General features: G+C 35.1%; 2 protein-coding genes across 3 annotated transcripts; one reads left to right on the top strand and one right to left on the bottom strand.

Moving 5' to 3' along the window:
- The first annotated feature begins 4622 nt into the window (after nucleotides 1–4622).
- On the top strand, nucleotides 4623–9849 carry LOC127789037 (BTB/POZ domain-containing protein At3g08570). 2 transcript variants are annotated; one of them, XM_052317785.1, is made up of 4 exons: nucleotides 4623–4929; nucleotides 6462–6528; nucleotides 7152–8300; nucleotides 9112–9849. In XM_052317785.1, the coding sequence occupies exons 1-4, from the start codon at nucleotides 4871–4873 to the stop codon at nucleotides 9634–9636; spliced, it is 1800 nt and encodes a 599-aa protein (XP_052173745.1). In that variant the 5' UTR covers nucleotides 4623–4870; the 3' UTR covers nucleotides 9637–9849. The 2 variants fall into 2 exon arrangements, with proteins under 2 accessions (XP_052173745.1, XP_052173746.1); XM_052317786.1 differs by having other exon boundaries at nucleotides 4914–4929; nucleotides 7172–8300.
- Nucleotides 9850–10079: 230 nt separating this feature from the next.
- On the bottom strand, nucleotides 10080–14122 carry LOC127789039 (acid phosphatase 1). Its single transcript, XM_052317787.1, has 3 exons — nucleotides 13428–14122; nucleotides 12177–12392; nucleotides 10080–10927 (listed from the first exon to the last, which is right to left on the bottom strand). The coding sequence occupies exons 1-3, from the start codon at nucleotides 13799–13801 to the stop codon at nucleotides 10750–10752; spliced, it is 768 nt and encodes a 255-aa protein (XP_052173747.1). The 5' UTR covers nucleotides 13802–14122; the 3' UTR covers nucleotides 10080–10749.
- Nucleotides 14123–22039: the final 7917 nt, after the last annotated feature.

The following is a 22039-nucleotide window of genomic DNA, read 5'->3' as shown; positions in this document are numbered from 1 at the left end:
CCTTTATAAGTGAAATCACTAGGAGAAGCTGAACAATATTGCACTCAAAGGTGAATGAGACTTCTCACTTTTAGATTAGAGAATAGAAGGATATCTCAAATATAAACACTCTCTAAAAAAATAGTATAAAAGATATGACTTGAAGAGCTTTGAGTTTGGGACTTCAGTTGAGTATTTTCATATTTGTATTCTCATTTTTCTTGAGTCTCCCTCTGGTATTAGTAGTTTTTTTTCTCTTTAATGCATTTAACTATTTGTCTAATGGGAAAAAGCATAATACTTGTAACCCACAAGAACATTCTTCTTTCTTACGATTCCAACGGTTAGTAATAAATTCAAACATAATTTGCATACAATTTGCATGAAAGAATGATCAGATAGCATTTAATGCAGGTATGATTGTCTAAAAATTGAAAACTATTCGCATTTAATGCAGTCTGTAATAGTTGTAAATTTGAATTTTCATAGAATATTAGTCGAGTAAAGCGCACTATTACCTCAGTGGTCTCAATAGCTAGTCGATTAAGATAAACATTACTCTACCACTGAATAATCTTATTTATTTAGGATTATCAATTGTATGAGTCATTACTCAATTAAAAAAATTTGTTACTCGACTAAAAATGATATTATTCGATTATAAACATTTCTTAGTCGATTAACTTTTCAACTACTTGTTGATTCAAATATGTTATTCAATTAAACAATTTTGATACTCGACTAAAAAATATCATTACTTGATTAAGAATAACTTTTTAGTGGATTAAAAGTTCAAGTACGAAGACTTGTCATTTTATCCAAGATTCATTACTTGATTAAAATATTCTGTTAGTTGACTAATATATCACTTAGTTGATTAACTTTTTAATTACTCGATTAACATTACTCAATCCTTAATTCAAGTAATGCAAGTGAGTAATTGATTAGTCTCCTTATCTTACTCAATTAAAAGGATAACTGTTGTGGGGTGCCCTAAAAATTTCCAAAGTCAAGCAATTTCCATTGAAACCAAAGTCCTCAAAAGAGTCTTCAAGACAAGTGTAACCCGGGGCCCCCACAGTCCCCAGGTTGGTCTAGCCTTCTCATTTTGCATAGTCTGAAAGTTCTTTTAAAGTCTCTAGGACGAAAGATACTCGGTGGCCCTGAACTCGTTGGGACCATCGGAGACATTCATCGAGGCGTCTTGACCCCAAAGATATTTTCAGATCCTTCGCCCTCACCCAATGCATCTCCGAAAAGAGTCTAAGGAATCATTTGTAGACCCCACCTGGCGTCTGCAAGTACTTGCCTCTTATATGGCAAATGAACCTTTCTTTGTATCATTTAGCCTTCTTTCTCTAAGAGTTACCCAAAAGACCTTTACTCTACATTACTCTCTGGGACACTAGAAGACACCTTGATATGCATATTTTGCCTGACATACATTTGCATACTAATACATAAACTCCTTGGACTACATTGTCTGACTTAAGCATTGGAGGGCCCACATGAGAAAGATCCTTGTGTGCCTATCTAACATCCTTTGCGGTTGCAGATTCATCCAAGTCCTTGATCCCTAAAGACCCATCAGAAGTAGAAGCCTTCCCCGAAGACCTTTCAGGACGCCCCTACTCTTGGATCCCTAAAGACTCTCCTGGGTTGACAATCCATCCAGCCCCTAATGCCCTATTTGGTCTCCTGAAGCTCGGGCCTTCTAGGACTGCTAATTCGGTTCAGACCCAGTTGACCTCGTTTGCGATATTTTATACCTTTATCTCATTGTGGAACTCTATTTTGATTGTTTTCAAGATAAATAAATTTAATTGTTGTAGTTTGCCAACAACAATAACTTTGTCGAATAAATATCTTGTTATTTGACCGAGATATTTCCTTACTCGATTGAAAAATGGTTGCTCGATTATGTTTAGTAGTTAGTTGGTTAAATTTGATTGGATCTTCAAACCCTATTATATCTTACTCAATTAATAACATTCAATACTTGAGTAAAGTTTGAGAGTTAGTTAAAACTGACTTTCCCAAACATAATTACTCGATTAAGATTGAATTTACTTGAATAAAAGGTATGTTAATCAATAATGATTATTATTACTTAATTAACACCTTATTTTTCAGATTTAAGCATATGTTTTGTATTAAGCATCATAATCAAGGATTCACCAATCTTCCCATTTTTTATGCTAACAAAACATTGTAAAAATAATTTTCCCCCCTTTTTGTATTAAGCATTAATATTTTTCTCTTGTTCTTATTTTATATTTCTCTCCTTATTATTGCTCCCCCTTTTCGTTAGGATTAAAAAGAATCTTACAAAGAGTCAGGAGTAACATAGGAGACAAAGATATGAGAAAATTTTCATTACATTAAAAGCATTCTTACAAAGCAAGTTCAATAAGCACAAAGATTAGTCTATATCCTAATCTTGATTGTCACTAGCCCTAAACTCTTCTAGAACAGCCGACCCTATTGCTAGATTTTCTTTTTGTTATTTTTCTTCCTTTTCGTTCTCAGGCTTAGTGATTATCATATGTTTGTCTTTTTAAGAGTTGTCTTTCCTCTTTCTTAAACTTTGAATCTTAATATCCTGTATTCTAGTAGCTTGTAGGGTGTTTCGAATCCAATCTCTATAAGTTAAAGTTTTGTTGGCAACAAAGTGGGGTAGAAGGTGGGGGTGAGTCTACCTAGTTCCCAAACCCTAACACTTAGACCTATACCTCGCCCTAACGAACTGCAAGGTATCCTATCCTAAACTCGATTCTCTGAAGCTAAAACATGATCAAATTAATCGAGTCTAGATATTTCTTATTTCAAAATTCATTACAACATAACATAGTTACATATTTAATAATCATCAAAAGTACCTTGGCAAACTTTGACTTGTATAAGCACTTAAAAATTCAAACTCTTATCATCAAATTAAAATAAAGTAAAACAAAACATAATTACATATTCAATATTCATCAAAAAATTTAAAATTATAATTTTTGTAATAACTTTTATCCAATAAAACCATTAATCCAAAGTTTAAAATCATTAAATAGATAATACTTTTCATATTTTATATAGTTTTTTTTTTTTGCTTAATATAATAAATAATATACTTATATGTATTGGGATCGGGGCGACGGACAAATCAGGGGTAAAGATTTTGTCGGCACCGCGAAGAAAGGCCGAGGGCCAGATGGTAAATTCGTCCGACACTTCTCAATTTAGAAAGCAAAGATTTTCGCGGTCAACAAAGAGATTCCATTCCATCCATAAAAAATATATATAATATAATTTAATAATAATAATAATAATAAAGGAGGCGCACAAGGGAGAAATAATCAAAAAAGCGGAGCCCAATATCGTAATATTGCACCCCACCTAATAATTGCTTCTTTCTGGAGTTCCGTGCCGGCTTCTGTCCCATCAGTCCACGCCTCCTAATTTCAGCTGCTTTCAATGCATGTCTTTCCCCCGTGAATGCCCTTACTTTTCCACTTATTTACCATACTGCCCCACCCTCTCTCTCATCCGCTTCTTTCCACGTCCTCCAACGTCCGTCAAAGTTGGACGGACATAAAGTCATAAACACACATATTAGATTATCTATTTTGTTGATTATAGTATTATAATTTAGTAATATTATATTATTTTATTATAATTTAATAAAATAAAAAAAAACTTACCAGAAAAGCAAGAGTAAGAGTAATGTCCAATAGAGATGACCAACAATTCATGGGATAGTCACACGACAGTATTTAGTTAAAAAGATAAAAGAACACTCAATAAGTTTTATTATAATATTGTTATTTCTTAATCAAAAGGGGCAATCGGAGGCGGGCCTGCAACGACGAAGGACGGGCTCCGACGATCGATTCATCGAGGGGTGCTTTAACATCTGCAAACACTCTGATACTCAAATGAGTAGAGGAATGAAATGACAGAGTATGGGTAGGTTAAAAAAAGAACATACCTTAGTTTTAAAGAGAAATGGGTTATATATAGAAAGAGAGGTCTTCCTGCATGCATGTGTCATGTGTTTGTAGGATGATGGGATTAGATATCAAGCGTCGAAAGAAGTTCCTAGATAATAATATAGTGCCAACGGGACTTTCATTAATATGGATAAAATCCCTAATAAGCGACTGTATTGATGTTGTTATAGACTAGTATAGAGTCAGGATCCAGTCTTTGCCTGAGATTAGGCAATGGGTTGACAAGGCTAAAGGTCTAGATTAGGCAATTGGGTTGTAGGCCAAATGTCAATATTAAACCGGTATAATCTAAATACTAACTAAACATTATTGTAACTATTACATGAATTGTTATTCATTTCTATTGAAAATGAATAGTATTAATCGAAAAGTTAGGAGTGACCAAACTAGGAGCAGGAGGTGTCAACGAGAGATGGCTAAATAATTTACTTTAAATATTTTTTTTTCATTAATAGGCAGCTTGTTATTTTTATAATAATATATCACAAAATATAATGTATTTATAATATAGTACCGGTACTGTGGGTGGACGTGACTGTAACGTCCATATCAAATTCGAATTTTCGAATTCGCTTTTGTCAGGAAGGAAATTAATAGAATAGTGCTTCTGGATCGGATAACATTCCCCGGAACATGACAGACAAAGGAATGAAAAGCAAAAGGTAAGCTAGCTGATTGCGGCAGCAGCCTCAAGAGCCGAAGAAGAAGAAGAAGAGGTGGAGGAGGAAGGAAGAAGAGGAAAAGGCGAGTTTTGTAGTAAATCAACGCAGGCCACGAGGCCATTACTGTAAATTCGGGAGGCAACATACATCGCATTTCGTTTCTGTCGCTACTAACTAGCCAGTTCAGAGTTCAGATGCTCCTGGAAAGTGACGTCCAAGCGGAGAAGCGAAATGGTTTCCGATTACTCTCTCGACCGCTCCCCCAAATTCTGCAACTCCTTCGCTAACCGGTGATCGTCTCTCCATCTTTCTCCACCATGCGGAAAGCTTTGTTTCCGTTTGTCTTGGTTTCTTTTGGAATATCCAATGTTTTGGTTTCCGCATTTCTGAAGAATTTTTTTTACTGAATGTCAATGTTGTGTTTGTTCTGTAATTTCGGCCCTAATTTGCTTGAATTGTGGCTTCTGCTTGATCTGTGATTCGCTATGCGACTTGTTTTACTTATCTGTTCTTCTGCTTTCTTTCTCTTCGCATCTGTTAATTTGCAGTTTTCGTATTGTTATCTTTAACTGCATGTGATAAGAATTTAATAACTGAAATTGCGTTTGTTGATTTGCAGTTCTCGTCAATATCTTATTTTTGTTTATCTCGATGTCTTTGGGAATATCGATGTTTTGTTTTTCGCATAGATGAAGAAAATCTTTACCTCTGTACAAATTGTTTCCAGAGTCGAAGTTGTAGTGTTGTTATGTTCTGTAATTTCAGCTCTAATTTACTTGAGTTGTGGCTTTTGTTGTTTTGTTATGCTATTTGTGGTACTTGCCTGTTCTTTTTCTGGTTCTCTTTGTTTCTCTTCGCATCTAGTTAAATTTTTGTTAAGTCAAATTCATCCGCCATCCATCAATATTCTTGTTTTGCTGAAAGCAAGGCAAATTATAGTTATGCATATGATTATGCATATGACTTCTGCAAGCTTAATTGTTAGGGGGATTTTGCCTGAGGACAATTCATCACTATCAATTTTGCAGTCATGGAAGTAGCACATAGCTCCAAGTGATAGTTTGAAAGTTCTAAGGGAGAGTAGGTGGATATGAAGTAATGGAAAGGCTAAAGAAGGTATAATTATGGATCAACTTCTTTTGATTCCTATGTTGATATGTGTTGAAACTTCAACACTGCCAAGATCTGGTTAGGAGTCATGTTCTTAGGTGCATCGGGAAAATCATACTTGCTGCTCGGAGGTAAACGGCTGATCAGCTAGTCCATATCAAGGACTTCTAAATGGGAGTACCCTGTTCCATTCTCCACTTATGAAAGAAGATAAAGGGGTTGAAAAGGAAAAAGAATAGAGAGATAAAAGAGAAGAAAATAAGAAAGAAGTTGTTATTAGAAATCCTAACAAAGGATATAGATGGAGGTGTTCTGGATTCATCATGCATTTCATTTGTTCTTTTAGAACCAGAGGGTGCAGATGTTAGGCAGCACTTTGACCAATGAGGACTTTACCATGCAGCGCAGAATATACTTGAAGGCTTCCAGACTCTGAAAGAAGTTCTCTCTCTATTCCTCTTTCTACCTGCAGAATTTTTAAATTTAACATGTTGGAATAATATTGAGGTTTCTGTGGATTAGTTTTTCAATCACTAAAGTGATATTTGTCTGACCTTGTTCGGCAAATAATTTTGGTTTCTTCTTTCTAATATGAATTGTTTTCTTAGATATTTGGTTAAATGTTGAATTCTATGTTTGATCTCTTTTATGTTGACGAATTGAGTATTTAGGGTTCTATGATGATGTTTGGTAATTCTATTCTGGGGTACAGCATTTTTTCAGATGTGGCTGGAGATGTTACAGTTATTGTTGATGGGGAGTCTTTTCTACTCCACAAGGTACTTTCTTCTTTTGAATTAATTTGTTCTCAATACAACTGGTGCTTTCTACAGAATATTACCATAAGCTTTGGCAGAGTGATATATTTCTCCAGAATTGGTTCAAGTAATACTCTTCCTCTGCATTCCTTCTCTGCTATTATCATATGAATTTACATGCAAAAATGTGATTATACATTACACACTAAAAAAAAAGTAAATGCAAAGACTTAGTTCACTTCAATATATCGATATACTTTCAAAGAGATTATTTTGTGGATGTCAATTGTACTAAAGAAAAACACATTTATGGTGCATGTGTAAGAATTTTAATAAAAGGAATATCTAAGCTGGTGAAAATTTAAAGTTTCCAATTTCTTTACATAATTCATGTCAGTCTAAACATCAATTTTTTTTTCTGTTTTCAGTGGAATAAGCACATCTATCATATTTTAATTAACGGTTTCTTAGTCTCTAGGTCCATATTGAGCCTATCATTATTAGTCTTTTAACTTGCTATGGTCATGGATAAAATGACTCCTTTCATTCATTCACTGTGTCAATTTCAACACTGATGCATCAGGCATCTATATTTTTTGAATAAGACTAATCAAACTGTGATATCTGGCTTTTGTTTACAAAAGTTTCCCCTTGTTGCTCGAAGTGGGAAGATACGGAAAATGGTAGCAGATTCTAAGAATTCAAATATTTCAAAGCTGGAGCTCCTCAACTTACCTGGTGGTGTCCAGGCATTTGAGCTTGCTGCAAAGTTCTGTTATGGAATGAATTTTGAGATCACTGCTTCAAATGTGGCACATCTGCGCTGTGCAGCAGAGTTCCTTGAAATGACTGAAGATTATCGTGAAGAAAATCTTATAGCACGAACAGAGACATATCTGAATGAGGTGGTTGTTCAAAGTCTTGAAATGTCGGTTCAAGTCCTATCTGCATGTGAAACACTACTTCCTATGGCAGAGGAATTGGGAATTTTAAATAGATGTGTAAATGCAATTGCTGTGAATGCTTGTAAGGAGCAGCTGGCTTCAGGCTTATCCCATTTAGACTTTGATGGTGGATCTGTGGATTTTAAGGGTGGATGTCTTGAGTGGTGGGTCGAAGATCTCTCAGGACTAAGAATTGATTTTTATCATAGAGTGGTCTCCACTATGGGAAGAACTGGTGTGAGATCAGATAGCATTATTGCTTCCTTAATGCATTATGCTCAGGTTTCTTTAAAAGGTATTGGAAAGCAACAAATATGGAACCCAGCAAGAACAAATTCAGGAGTGATTGAATCTGGCCAAAAGGCTATTGTGGAAACTCTTGTGAGCCTTTTACCAACAGAGAAGAGTTCATCCATTCCGCTGAATTTTCTGTTTGGGATGTTGAAGATGGCAATCATGGTGGATGCTACCCTTGCTTGCAGGCTTGAGCTCGAAAGGAGGATTTCTTTAAGGCTGGAAATGGTTTCACTTGATGATCTTCTTATACCTTCCTTCCAGGCTGGGGACTCCTTGTTTGATGTTGATACTGTGCATCGAATATTAGTTCATTTCTTGCAACGGATTGAAGAGGAAGAAAATAATAATTGTGGTTATGAATCAGATGGGTTTGGTTCTCCAAGCCATGGCTCTATGTTGAAAGTTGGTCGGCTTGTTGATGCATATCTAGCGGAAATTGCTTCTGATCCTTATATGAGTTTACAAAAATTCATTGCGATGATTGATGTACTGCCTGATTATGCTCGTGTGATTGATGATGGGCTATACAGAGCTGTTGACATATATTTGAAGGTGAATATAAGTGTTCTTATAATGCAGAATCTTTATTAAGCTAGACAACCATCTCATGTATTCATTTGAAGAAACCATTTGCATATATAATTTTTGGCATCAACTCCAGATGGTTTCCATCCACCTGATCTCACATCAAGGCCATGTTCTGACCAAGGAGTTTCCAGCAGAAAGGAAGATAATATATGTGTATATATATTACTTATCTATATGCATTTTCACATGCACTGTACATTTGGATATTTATTTTCCTTGGACAAATACCAAGTCATGGATAGCATAACTGCTATCTAAATATTTACCTACTTGCTTTACATCTTGTTTTGTGTTTTTGAGTTTTGTTTCTATGCAAATTTTAGAACATAAAAGAAAAACATGTCTGGTGCATACTGTTGTTTTTAGATTTTGCAATTGCTTTTGAAAACCTAGTTAGAAAATTAAAAAAAAAAAAAGTTTCCTTTCATCTGCTGCTGAAACAATTGGTGCATATATGAATTACATGGAGAAAAGCTAAATTATATTCCTGTTATGTATGCGAAACCATAAAAAAAAGAAAAAGAAAAATGAAACTTGTACCAAACCAGAAGGCGCACCACAGGTTGGTTGAAAGAGTAAAAGGTTGTTTTATTTGCCTTAGAGTCAATAATTAGATGTGTGTGTGCATATGCATGGATAGGTTGAGAGGTGTATTACCATGTCATCCAATTAAGGAGGTAGCTCCATATCTTCTCCAAATTCAATTAAATAATGACTGCTAGTCTGTAATTCTGATTATTTGACTTGGCCTTCGTATCCTGCTTTCTTGGTGTAGGCCCATCCCATGCTAACTGAGCAGGAGTGCAAGAAGCTCTGCAAGTTCATAGACTGTCAAAAGCTTTCTCAAGAAGCCTGCAATCATGCTGCACAGAATGACAGGCTCCCGGTCCAGATGACAGTTCAGGTTCTATATTTTGAGCAGATCCGACTGAAGAATGCCGTGTCTGGAAGCTTCGGGGATGGGCATCTTTCTCAAAAAATCAGTAGTGGTGTTCCTAGTGCAGCCATGTCTCCCCGAGATAATTATGCTTCCTTGAGGAGGGAGAACCGGGAACTAAAGCTTGAGATTTCAAGAATGCGAGTAAGGCTCAGTGAACTGGAAAAGGAACAGGTGTTCATGAAACAGGGGATGATAGAGAAGTCGGGGAATGGGAAGACTTTCCTAACTTCATTGTCCAGGGGGATTGGAAGAATCACCATATTCAATGGTCCACGCGGCGGAAAGAAACAAAAATCTGGTAGGAAATCTCGAGTACCAGAAGGCAAAACTGGCAGGAGTAGGAGGTATTCTGTTTCATAACTGAGGCTTTAACTATAATGTTTAGCAGCTCTTAGATACATTGCATTTTTGTTCTAAATGAATGGATGTCTCTTGAAGTCCTGGAATCTTTACATGTTTAGGATAGCAGTTCAATAATTTCACCATTAGCAGCTTTGAATGGATTAGGCAACGTTATTCACACTATCAGGGTAGATGGATTCTTGATGAATTTAGCGTCCTAGTAGGAAAAATATGCAACAAGAAGTAAAACCATGTTTTTCTATAACTTTTTCATAGAACATTGGGGAAGCTAGCTGTAGTGTTGGACTAGGAATCACATTACTTGTCAAGGACACGTGAAATGTGCACTAGAGAAAGAGCGAGTATTCTTTTGATCACAACACCCTATTTAGAGAAGAGGTCTTTTCTCTTTTTGGTAATGTTGGAAAATTGTAGTCACTACCTTTCAGGTGTACGAGTATGGAGAGAGGTCATATAATTGTACTGTTAATGTCCAAGTCTAAAGGGACGCGAGCAATAGGTCAATGGAACATAGAATTGTGGGCGCAATGAGGTTGATGAGTCGACTTTCTTTTGTGATCACTCGAGACCAACCTCATAGAGGGGAAGGACAGGGCCTCAACACCATGAAACCCATAGGTCTAACCCTTCAATCCATACACAAAGCCTTGTGAGTTCTCTGTTGCAGACTAACTTAAGGAGTACTTCAGTATTACAGATCGATAACACATATTTGTAGGCCAAACCACATATCATGTGCATAGATGAATAGATATGTTTAGAATACATGAGATGATACATTGCTGATTGTTTCTATAGGATAGATGCCCGCAACCTCATAGTCGTGAGATGTTTAGAATATGATGACCACGATTTTCAGTCCGAACTACACTTGTTTTTTGTAGTCCAGGCTATGAAATATTTTAAATGTCCCTAGCAACTCTTTATTTCTATTAATTTTATTAAGGGACATATAAAACATTTCACAACTCGGATTACAAAAAAACAAGTGCAGTCCAACTGAAAATAGTTTTATTCTTAGAAAATATATATATTTATACGTACACACATACAGTTGAGTGTGATAGAATGGATGGGCTGAAACAAATATTTATGTGCATTTGGGGGGGTTCAAGGAACGAAGTACATGGGATTAGGAAGCTTGAAGGTGCGGTTGCCGACACAATCGCCTTGGATGTCACTCCACTGGTCGCCCACATTGCCCCATATTCTGTAACCTTCCGCTTGCAATTGCTTCCTTATCTCAGACTTGTATGCCACCGCGCTTTGTCCCTTGTACTCTGGGTTCCTTTATATATCCCAAAATCAAACAAATCAACAACAATCCTTTCCATAAAAAAAATAAAAATTTAAACAAATTAATGCGTGTGCCTTGTATTTGTCTAATTACAAGGTATTTAATGTGGGTTTTCTTTTCATATGGTTTTAGCCTTTTAGTTTATATGGTACGTACTATTTTCAGTCTAAATGAATAGCATTATTCATCTTTTATACCTTAACTTGCTACTCAACACAAGTATATTTTTATATCTTTATATTTGTTACTCTACAGTTTCAATAAATGATAAAAGATAGAATAATGATAAAAGGTTCAACCTTCAAGAATAGTATTATTCTTAAAACTTTAGTGACTAAGGTAAGAGTGGGTATAAATACAATCATCCTTTTGACTTATACAGAGTGGGGAGACACTGTATGTGTGTGTAACGAACATGTCCAGTACATATTACCCTTTTAAATTAAGAAATTGATGTTTTTAAAATTTTGTTTTAGATACTAAAACAGAATGACGTGGCAAGTGGATTTGGTCAAATTTAAGCTCATTTTGAGTTTATTACTGAGTCACCTTGTTTTGTATGTCTGTTGGGTATTGGTTTTTTATTTCTACAGTATTACTCTATAGATTAAGAAAATTCAAACATTCTCATAAACCTTTTGTTCACAAAAATATCATAAAATTTATGCGATAGCAATAAAATAAAAGAACAGCTTTAATTAGTTCAACAAGCCTTGTAACTTAAGAGTATAGATATGGATTAAAGGTTAGCTTAGCTCTGAATTTTTCATTATTTGTCAATTTAGTCTTTGAAAACTTTTTAAGTTTAAATATATATATTTTTTATTTTAAGAATTGGGTTGTTTTAATTATATGAGGACTAATCGATGGCCTTCTGATTAAAGCGAATCAATTAGTAAAGTATAAGATTTACTTGAGTTAAAAAATTAAAAAAAAAAAAAAAAAAAAACATAAAGTGTCATCATGAGGAGCCATTGACAAAATCACTTTGGTCATACTGTTTACGGAAAGAGGGCATAGTGATTGGCAATAGTGACTTGAGCGCACGCAATTATATAATAGTGGATTTGGATTTGGGTTTGGTGAGGGGTCCATATGCGTGCATGTATAGTGTGTACGTTTGTGCAATGAATGTAGACTTACATGCACGATAATGATATTTGTTCACGCAATTGTTATATTTTGTGTAATATATATCCCATAATAATAATAAAACCATTCAAATTCAATATATTGTTACCTCATAATCAACCTTTCATAGCCAAGGAAACCCTGCTTGCGCAAGTTGTAGGAGGTGGCCCGACCAAGTGTCGCTTCGTCTCTTCCGGTGACCAGAAACACCTTGAATCCCCTCCCCACCAGCTGCTGCTTGAAGAATCTTTGAACCGCCGGATTCGCCTGGCACGCCCCCCTCAGCGCCCACTTCTTGAACCCATCTGGATCGTACGGGTCACACCTACACCAACCCCACCCAAATTTCCATACTCAAAAAAAGACTACAACAAATTTTAATTTTCTCTATGAAAAAAATTATTTTGTTGTAGTGAAACCGACATGTTTGATCAGTTAGTCTTATAATATTTAACTACAATCTCATTGGTTGGTAACATTATTATTACCTCTTTCCCCTTCCTTGTTGAAAATCTAATAACTCGTAAATTGAAATTAACTGAGAACGTTTCTCAATCATACTTTAACTAATTGAATAAATATGCAACCATCGTCACTTCTTTTTGGTCAAAGTTGAAGCCTAAAAGGTGGATTCAAGGAGTTGGTGGACAATGAATTGTCTGGGGTGGACAGAGAATTGAGGTTGTCGAGATTGACACGAACATTGTTTTTCCTATATATATACATATATTAATGTGTGGACAACCGACACTAACATGGGTTGAAGTCTAGTCTAGTCCCCTTGGATCCGCCCCTAAGAACAACACCCTTTGCCCTGAAGCTTTGGTCCCTATCTCTCCTTGGTACCTAGTTAAGTGTTTTGAGATCATTTTATATCTTTTTTATCACAAGTATAATATAAATTATGATAAAATTAAATTCAATAATAAAGTATTAAAGTATAACTTTTGAGAAAAAAATTAGAGAAAATCTACATACGAAGAACCTAAACTTGTGAAAGTCAGTCTCTATTTTCCCACCAAACCAACACTTGCTACCTAAGCTTATCTTATTAGGAAATCAAAAAAAATTGAAAAATAGAAGAATGATTTTCTTTTTCTTTTTGTTATTCTAGTTCAAATAGATAATTCAATTTAATAAAATATATTTAATATGTCATTGCATTGATCTTAATAATTATTATAATTATTAAAATTAATATAAATACATATTAATTATTTTATTGATAAAATTAACTAAATATCAATATTGTTTATATATTCTGTTTACTCGTGATTAAGGAGGGCCACCACATTGGCTGGGGTTCTATAATTTTTTTTTTCTTTTTTATTTTTATGTAAAAAAATTGTAAAATGATTACCCAAACCGCTTCCCCCGGTAGTAGAGGAGATTGGAGATGCAGGTGTCATCGACGTCGAGGATCCAAGCGTCGAAGCCGTCGCCGGCAAGATCAATGGTCTCGATGTAGCTGGTGATGTGCTCGATCACGAAGTCCAGATCGCGGCTGTACTGCCCCCCGGTCATGTAGTCCTCAATGTGCCGCAAACACTCCGTCGGTACGGTGCGCCACGCGCGCACGTTATCCGCCTCCACCGCCAGCCTCCAGCTCAGGCAGTAGCTCGAACCTTCCGCCGGCGGACTCGACCTCCCGCCGGCCGCCGACTTCGAGAACATTGCCAGCGAAAACAACACCAGTATGATCTCCCGCATTCGACACATCGTTGCCAAAATCATATATATGTATATGTATATACTCCTTCCCTGCAATTAAATAGAAATCCGTAAAGAAATCAAGAACTGCAAAGATCAACTAGCCAGGGCTTCGTTTGGTTTCAATTTCAATTTCTTTCGGTCAATTACTTGTTCCTGACAGGAATTTCTTTATCTCTTGGGAGAGAGAGAGAGAGAGAGAGTAGCAGAATGCGGGAGAGATGGCAAGAAGAAGACTCTTAAAGGATGGCCGTCGGCATGGAGGCTGCCGAATTAAGGTGGCCGGTAATGGCAAGGAATAACGTAAGCGTGTAGACTGTGAACATATATTTTGGTGTTTGTTCCTTTCTCATTCATTCTCAAAAGCCCAAAGTGCCAATTTATAGCCAACGGGAAGGCCCTCTCCATTCCCCTAGTCCAAGACGTGTCCTCTTTCTCCCTCTTTCTTTTTTTTAATTAAGATGATTCGACCATATAAAAATAACAATTGAAACATGTACAATGAGGCAAGTGAATGGCAATAAGAAAACTTTTAAGAAATAGGGTTATAATTTTTTTTTTTTTTATTGCAAGAATCAGAGAAGCCCCAATACACTGGATTGTCGCCTTCTCTTTATGACTTATGGATCCACGCTTAGAGCCAAACGGGTGGTCAAGTAAGTACGGGTCAAAGACCTATACTCTCATTTCTTGGATAGACGCATATAATACACTACCCGCACAAATCCAATCTCAAACACGCAATTTGGCGATACCTAAGTCCTTGAACGTGTGTAGAACATCATCTACGTTACCTCAAGGGATTTACAAAATTTTAACTCTAAAGAAATGTGGTGATAATCTCCAAATTTGATGTGAGATATAATAACATAAAAAATTAGTTCAAAATGCTTATCAATTGAGAAATTTAGATTACGTTCTCTTTACTGTTTTCAAGTCAGTTTTAGTTTTTAATTTTCTAAAATAATGAAAATGTATTCTCTTTACTGTTTTTAAAAATAAATTTTTGAAAACAAAAAAAAAATTATAAAGAAAACTCAAACCAACAAAAAGTTGTTTTGAGTGTTTTTATTCAAAACAAACTCTAAACTCAAAACATATTTATTTATTTATTCATATTTTATTATTGTAATGGGAAAAAAATATTACAAAATTCATTAACTTTAAAATGTATATATATATTTTTTAATAACATATTAACATTAAATATTTTTAATTTACTAAATAATCAAATTTATTGAATAAAATATCATTAAAAAATTATTTTCAAAATTTTAAAGAAAACACGTTTTCTAATTTTTTGTTTTCAGAAATGATTTTTTAAAATGATAAAGAGAACGTGTTTTTAATTTTCTAAAATCAGATTACCAAAATAGAAAACTAAAAATGAGTTCAAAATTTAAAATTAAAAATTGAAAAGTAAAAATAACCGAACCTTAAAAACTGAAAAATGAAACATCGTATTCTGCCTGGCTCACAACACATTCTTGACAATATACAAGGGCTTATTTGATAGATGCTTTTAGTTAGTTAGCTTTTGTTGTTAAAAGCCAACAAAAAAATCATAGGCATTTGGTTACTATTATGTAAACATATTTTTAAATAAAAAAACTTAGCTTGGTTTTTAGCCTTTTAGTAGCACTTGGGAAGAAGTTTTTGGCTCTTTAATAAATAAATTCTCAAAAATATTGATAAATATAAGCTTAAATTTCAAGTTAAACCATATCAAAGAAATCGAAAATTCTTTAATAAATAATTTTGATATTATTATGCCAAAAACTCCATAAATTTTTCATAAATATTTTTAAATTTAAATTCCACTTTAAATCACACCAAATCAACCTTTTATGTGTGCCTATATATTTTAATGATGCATGTGTATGAATCTTATAGTAAATGAGAACCCACATATTAACTACTAATGCAACCACTAAGCTATTTGTGAGTGACGTGTACAAAATGGGTTGGACATGATGGAAGTGGGAGGAAGGGCCCACCCATACCAAAATATTAGGGGGAAGAATTTGTTGGGTCATTGTCACTCACATTCTCTGGCTGTGTGCGTATGGATTTGCAGGTCTTTGTCTCTCACTTCCTTGTTAGATTTGTTCATTGTTACATAGATTATTATTAACCCAAAGGTCAACTCTGATGCTGATGCAATTATTATATAATTTAAGCAATAATCAAACAATGAAACCCAAAAAGCACTAGTGCCCTACAACATACACATACACACTTGTATCACCCAATAAGATAAATGCCATTATTAGTTGGATATAATCAGTCAGTGGAGAGAAGGAGTGAGGGCCAACCAGACTGTTGTTTGGGGGGGGGGGGGGGGGGGGGGAGTGAAGAATATTAATGGATATCCTGTTCAAATCTTGCATTTGTCAACCCATTGATTTGTTGCCTGTGGATTTGATTGGAGACTAGAGAGTAGTGCAATTAATTCTTCTCTCTCTTTATTCTCTCCCTCCAATCCTTCAAATTTCTACGTGGGAATGGACCTTCCTAATATGCTTCTTTGCATACAGCCTATCTTAGTATTTCTTATTGGATAGTACTAATTCATTGGGGGGCATGGGCCCACAACTTGGCACCTAGTTTGGCCCTCACACTAGATCTCAATTCAAGAAAATCGAATAATCTTTTTATTTAAACCGAAATTCTTTTACTCGTAACGAATTTTATCAACTCTGAACAAGTCGCAAGTTGATCCTCATCAACTTGAGATCTTCAAAGATGATTCATATCATTACCGTACATCTCGACCTTCTATCCTTCCATGATAGCCGACGATACACAAGGTATAACATTCCTCATTGAGCAATAGGAAAGACATGAACAACTTATCCTAATGGGCCTATGCGAACTTCCCAGAGGATCACCCATCATTAAGCTCCGTAGTTCAAGCATGTTTAATCCCGAAGTTTTTTGCCTACATTCAGTCCAAAAGATATCTAGCTAGTATTGTTTCTTTCCTTACTTATTCTCGAAATATACTACAATTTTCTAGACTCTTAGGGTATTACATAAGGCACATTCACCTTTATATAAGCTAGCTTGATCACAGGCCAACGTATATTCTTTCCAAACCTTTACTATACTCTGGCATTCTGATTCTTCATTGACTTGAGTGTTGGAGTACTTACAGGTGCTAGTCACCCCATCGTAACGTCGTCACCAGATCATGGCATTCCGCCGCCGTCACAACCAGTCCAATCAACCCGTTGGGTCAGAAGAAACACTTATAATGTGATTTATATGTTTCTTTAATATTTTCTTACTCAATCTTATATGGTTTTGGCTATTCAAAAGATTAATTAAATCTTTTGTTAAACTTTAATGATAACATTAGTGGCCTATTCATTTCTTAAATCTAATTAAGAAATGATTCGAATTACATTATGATTATGATGGGAAGTGACAAGTAGAGGATATTCTAACATAAAAACTAAGGTATAAATATAAAATTCATTTAAAAATTTATCAAATAAGTATATAAATGAAGTGTTACTGGGGCCCATTTACACTCCTATTTACAAGGTGATAGGTGATGGATTTAACCCACACTATGTGGTTGAAGTTTGCATTTCTATGACAAATAAATCATAATGCGACCTTCTTAATTAGCAAGGGGTGTTATCAAACCTAAGTTGGCACCAATAACTAATTAAGTTAGGTAAATATCCCTTTTATAAAAAAAGAATTTTTTTTTTTAACAATTTTGTAATACCTCTACATTGTATGTATCGGAATATATTATACTTAGATAGTTGACTCATACTCTTGCGAGTAAAAAAATGTACTTAAATCACTTTATTAATAAAATTTTGTAACACTAAACTACATAGATAGTTGACTCATACTCTTGTGAGTAAAAAAATGTACTTAAATCACTTTATTAATAAAATTTTGCAACACTAAAACGAGAGATTTGTATATGTAATCTAATAAATAGATGTACAATAGATATATTCAACTTGAACCAAAGTATATATATTTCAAATTAGTCTTCAGGGTATAAGTCGAGCGATCGGATGAGCAATATACTGGTGTTATTTTGGTGGGTAACGAGTTTGATCCTTGCCCTGCATAAGAGTTAAATGCCTAACATGTGATTTACCTCCCTTAGCATAATAGAGGACACAAGTATCAAAGGTCACATAAGAACGATAATCTCAAATATATATCCTAAATTAATTGGCCCAATTTAATGGGTAGAAAGAAAGATGCTGAGAGGAGCCCCCTACTTAACTAGCAGCCATATACCTATTGGTTGGATACCATGCTTAACCCTTGCTCCTTTATGTTGTAATGTGTTGTGTTGTCGGCAGCAATATATATATATATATATAGATTAAATTAATCAGAAGAAATTTAGGGTGGTTTTCGTAAATGGAGTATCTTCCAAGCCATGGCATAAAGGTTCAACCCACCCACCCACCACCCATCCCCACATAGATGATAGATATTGGTAGTGGTTATTGGATGATCTTTTTGGATTTACTACTATCCACTATATATTTTACTAAATAGTATTTTGGCCAAATGGTTTGCATAATTGATCTCAAGTTGAGGTGTCCACTTACATTGCAGCAATCATATTATAACTACAAAATTTTAGCTTAAAATTACCTGGAGAATTTACTATTGAGAGACAGGTAATAAAGAAGCATTTCAAGTTTCATTAGGCCCCAAAAAGAAGGTTAATTGGGTGGGCATGGAGAAGTCTTACAAAGTCAATCCCTATGAATAATCATCCTTATTGGGTCATTGTACCAATTAGTCTCCCTCGAGGGGTTGCCTAATTAAGCCAGGAGGGGTGGGTTAAAATGGATGCTCTGCAGTGCAGTCAAGGTGGGAGTTATTAGGCAGGCAGGGTGGGAAGGCATCTTTGAGGAATGTGCAGTTGGCATCCATGAATTGCATGCTGGTGCTGGCGCATGGGCTATTCCCAGCAGGGGTGTTATGGATAACTGGAAAATAAGATTTGATTAATTTAATTTATCATAATTGGATTAGTAGTCTTTTTATCTGTGCAATTAAATTTTATTTTTATCTTTATTTTATAATTCTATCATGGAGTTAGTTATTAGTTGGTAAAGGCAGGTAAAGGTGATCACAACAACTTTGTATATATTTCTTTTCTTCTTTATTTTCTCTACTTTAATGAATGAGAACTACATTTTCTTCTTAGAATTCTATATCTTTTCCTATCTCTAATTCCCCTTTCATGGTATTAGAGCCAAGAGTTTCTATGGCTTCTTCTTCCTCATTTTTTCTCCGTGATTCTCGTTGTATTCCTCTCTTATGGCGACTTTGACTTAGTCCTCAGTCTCATTTGTTGAAGATACTTGTTAATTTAAGTTTGCATTAAGTTAGTCATACGGCATATAATGTTTACAAAAAATAGTCAAGCAAATGAAGCTTGAAAAATACAAGTTAGTTAGGTAACTCTAACGGTAACTAACTTTAACGGTAGCTACCAAACTCTGTTTATTGTAAACTGCCTCTATGCTTTATAAATAGATGGTTGGTGTGTGTTATTTCGGTGTGTGATTGAAATCGAGTACATGAGAGAGAGAGAGAGAGAAAAGGCTAGATAAGATAGACTTGGTAATCTCTATGGGATAGCTCGTTCAATAGCAGTGTGTTTGTATCAATTGTTTCAAGATAGTGGAATCATGCCCTTAGTTTTTCAATCTGGACATAGGTTCATCAAGTGATTGATGATCCGAACTAGGATAAACCCTCGCCTTTTGTGTTATGTTCTTCTTGTTCTAGTTCTTTGGTGATTTTTTTGTGTGTGTTCGTGATTGTGGCCTACTTGAGACGTTCTATTGTTCAACAATTTGGTATCAGAGCAAGGTTTCACAACCAAGGAATCAAGAATCACCCCAAAGGATCAAAAGCACAATTTTGATAAGAGAAATGGCATCGTCCTTGTTCGCCACTAGGTACGACATTGAGAAATTTGACGAACAAAATGATTTTGCCCTATGGAAGATGAAGATGCATGCTCTACTCGAGAATCTTGGACTGAGGAAGCACTAGAAGGAGCAGCCAAGATGCCAAAAGCCTATTTGGCAAAACAAAAGAAAGAAATATTGAAAAAAAGCCTACAACACATTGATCCTAAGTTTGGGCCATAAAGTGTTAAGGGAGGTGTCAAAGATGAAGACTGTAGCGGAGATACGGCTCAAATTGGAGAGCTTATACATAACAAAGTCAATGTTGAGCAGACTTTACTTAAAGATAAGATTCTTTACCTTTAAAATGAATGGTGGACAAAAGTTATAGGATCACATTGATGAGTTTAATGAGCTATGTCTAGATCTTGAGAATATTGATGTTAAGTACTAAGATGAGGACAAGGACCCGATTTTGCTCCACGCTTTGCCAAGATCCTATGAAACCTTTGTAGACATCTGGAAGTATGGGAGAGATACTCTGTCACTAGACGATGTGATAGGGGCCTTACCGTATAAGGTGGAAAGAAAACACTCATTAGGAGATACCCTCACAGTAAAATTAAGGTAAGATAAAAGAGACCCTAGGAGGGGAAATAGATCAAGGTCAAGGTCTAAATGGAAAGAAAGTAATTAAATGTTATTACTGCCATGAGGAAGGACACATCAAGAAGAACTGTCCTAAGAAGAAAAAGGATCTCTAAGAAATAAGTAATTCTGATGGTAGAGCTTCAACATGTGAGTTCGGTTATGATAGTTCAAATGCATTGGTGGTATCAGAAAAGGTAGAAAATGAGATATGGATAATGGATTTAGGTTGTTCATATCACATGACACCAAAGAAGCATTGGTTCTTAAACTATCAAGCCATAAATGGAGGAAAAGTATTGCTAGGAAATGATCATGAATGCATGGTGTTAGGAATTAGAGACATAAGGCTAAAGATGCATGATGGTACTTGAAAGACTCTATCATTATGGAATGTGCCTAACAGAAGATAGAGTCTTGCAAGTACCATCATGGGAATGTGGAATTTGATCTCTTTTAGGGCGCTGGATAGAAATGGTTATAATTTTAAAGGAGAAGGTGAAGTCAAGTCTCAAGAGGATCTTTGATATGCATGAAAGCCTCACTACATAATGGTATATATATTCTATAAGCCACTACTTTGAATGGAGAAGCAACAGTGGTAGGAAGCAAAGCTTTTATACAGTCAAGATTGTGGCATCTTAGGATGTCTCACATTAGTGAACAAGGATTAAGAGAGTTATCAAAACAAGGCATTTTGGGAAATGATCAAGTGGCAGGACTTGATAAATGTGAGACTTGTATTTTTGGCAAAGTAGCAAAGGTCAAATTCAATAAGAAGGCAATTCATTCCTTTAAGACATCTTTAGACTATATTCACTCAGATCTCTAAGGCCCTACTTAGACTTTATCTCATGGAGGTTCCAAGTACTTTCTCTCTATTATTGATGATTATTCAAGAATGGTTTGGGTATATGTTTAAAAACAAAAGGATCATACATTTGAGGCCTTTAAAACCTAACGAACTATGGTTGAAAATCAGAAAGGGATAAGTATTAAGACCATTAGGACTGATAATGGCTTTGAATTTTGTAATAAGGAATTTACACAACTATGCAATGATAATGGGATAATTAGACACCTAACTACCCCTGGTAACCCAAAACAGAATGGCTCAGCAAAAAAGATGAATATGACTCTACTTGAAAGGGTGAGATGTATGTTATTCCATGCAAACCTATCTAAGGCATTTTGGGAAAAAGTAGTATCAACTGCAACAAATGTCATAAACATATGTCAAAGCTATAATGGAATGGGTTTTCAAATCCAAAGCTAGAATGGATTTAATTTTTGAAATCCAAGCTAATAGCCCAAACTTCTTCTAAATGACATTTTGGCCCTTATTTCAAATTCTCAAACTTTGATATTTTATCACATGAACTCCTAATTTCATCCTTATTTCGTTTGGATAATTCTCTAATTACAATTACACCCTCAAACATCAAATTTATCGAGATACTTAAAATCCAAAATTACTCGATATGTACGATTTCATCCCAGCGCCCTTACAAGACTTTTGCTTCATCCTGAAACCATCTTAGGGTTGTTTTATTTACAAAATTAGAGCCTCCTCAGGGTTCCGTCAATTTCTCGGAAGCCCCTTACCATCATTTGGTCTTTTTAGGCTTTAACTTAGCTTAACCAAAAACCGTCTCGGATTTGATTTCTTTCAGCATCATAAATCTCGCCTCGAGACGCT

This window comes from Diospyros lotus, chromosome 13 (assembly GCF_014633365.1).
Source record: "Diospyros lotus cultivar Yz01 chromosome 13, ASM1463336v1, whole genome shotgun sequence".
NCBI classification, from domain to species: Eukaryota; Viridiplantae; Streptophyta; class Magnoliopsida; order Ericales; family Ebenaceae; genus Diospyros; species Diospyros lotus.
The sequence above is the reverse complement of the archived record's forward strand: the minus strand, read 5'-3'. Positions and strand labels throughout refer to the sequence as shown.

Bases quoted from the DNA above. Each gene is read 5' to 3' on its own strand.
- LOC127789037 (XM_052317785.1), top strand. From the start codon at position 4,871: ATGGTTTCCGATTACTCTCTCGACCGCTCCCCCAAATTCTGCAACTCC. The intron at 6,529-7,151 runs GTACTTTCTTCT...TGTTTACAAAAG, and splicing joins AGTCTTTTCTACTCCACAAG to TTTCCCCTTGTTGCTCGAAG. The intron at 8,301-9,111 runs GTGAATATAAGT...TTCTTGGTGTAG, and splicing joins CTGTTGACATATATTTGAAG to GCCCATCCCATGCTAACTGA.
- LOC127789039 (XM_052317787.1), bottom strand. From the start codon at position 13,801: ATGATTTTGGCAACGATGTGTCGAATGCGGGAGATCATACTGGTGTTG. The intron at 12,393-13,427 runs GTAATCATTTTA...GGGTTGGTGTAG, and splicing joins TACCGGGGGAAGCGGTTTGG to GTGTGACCCGTACGATCCAG. The intron at 10,928-12,176 runs GTAACAATATAT...GGATATATAAAG, and splicing joins TATGAAAGGTTGATTATGAG to GAACCCAGAGTACAAGGGAC.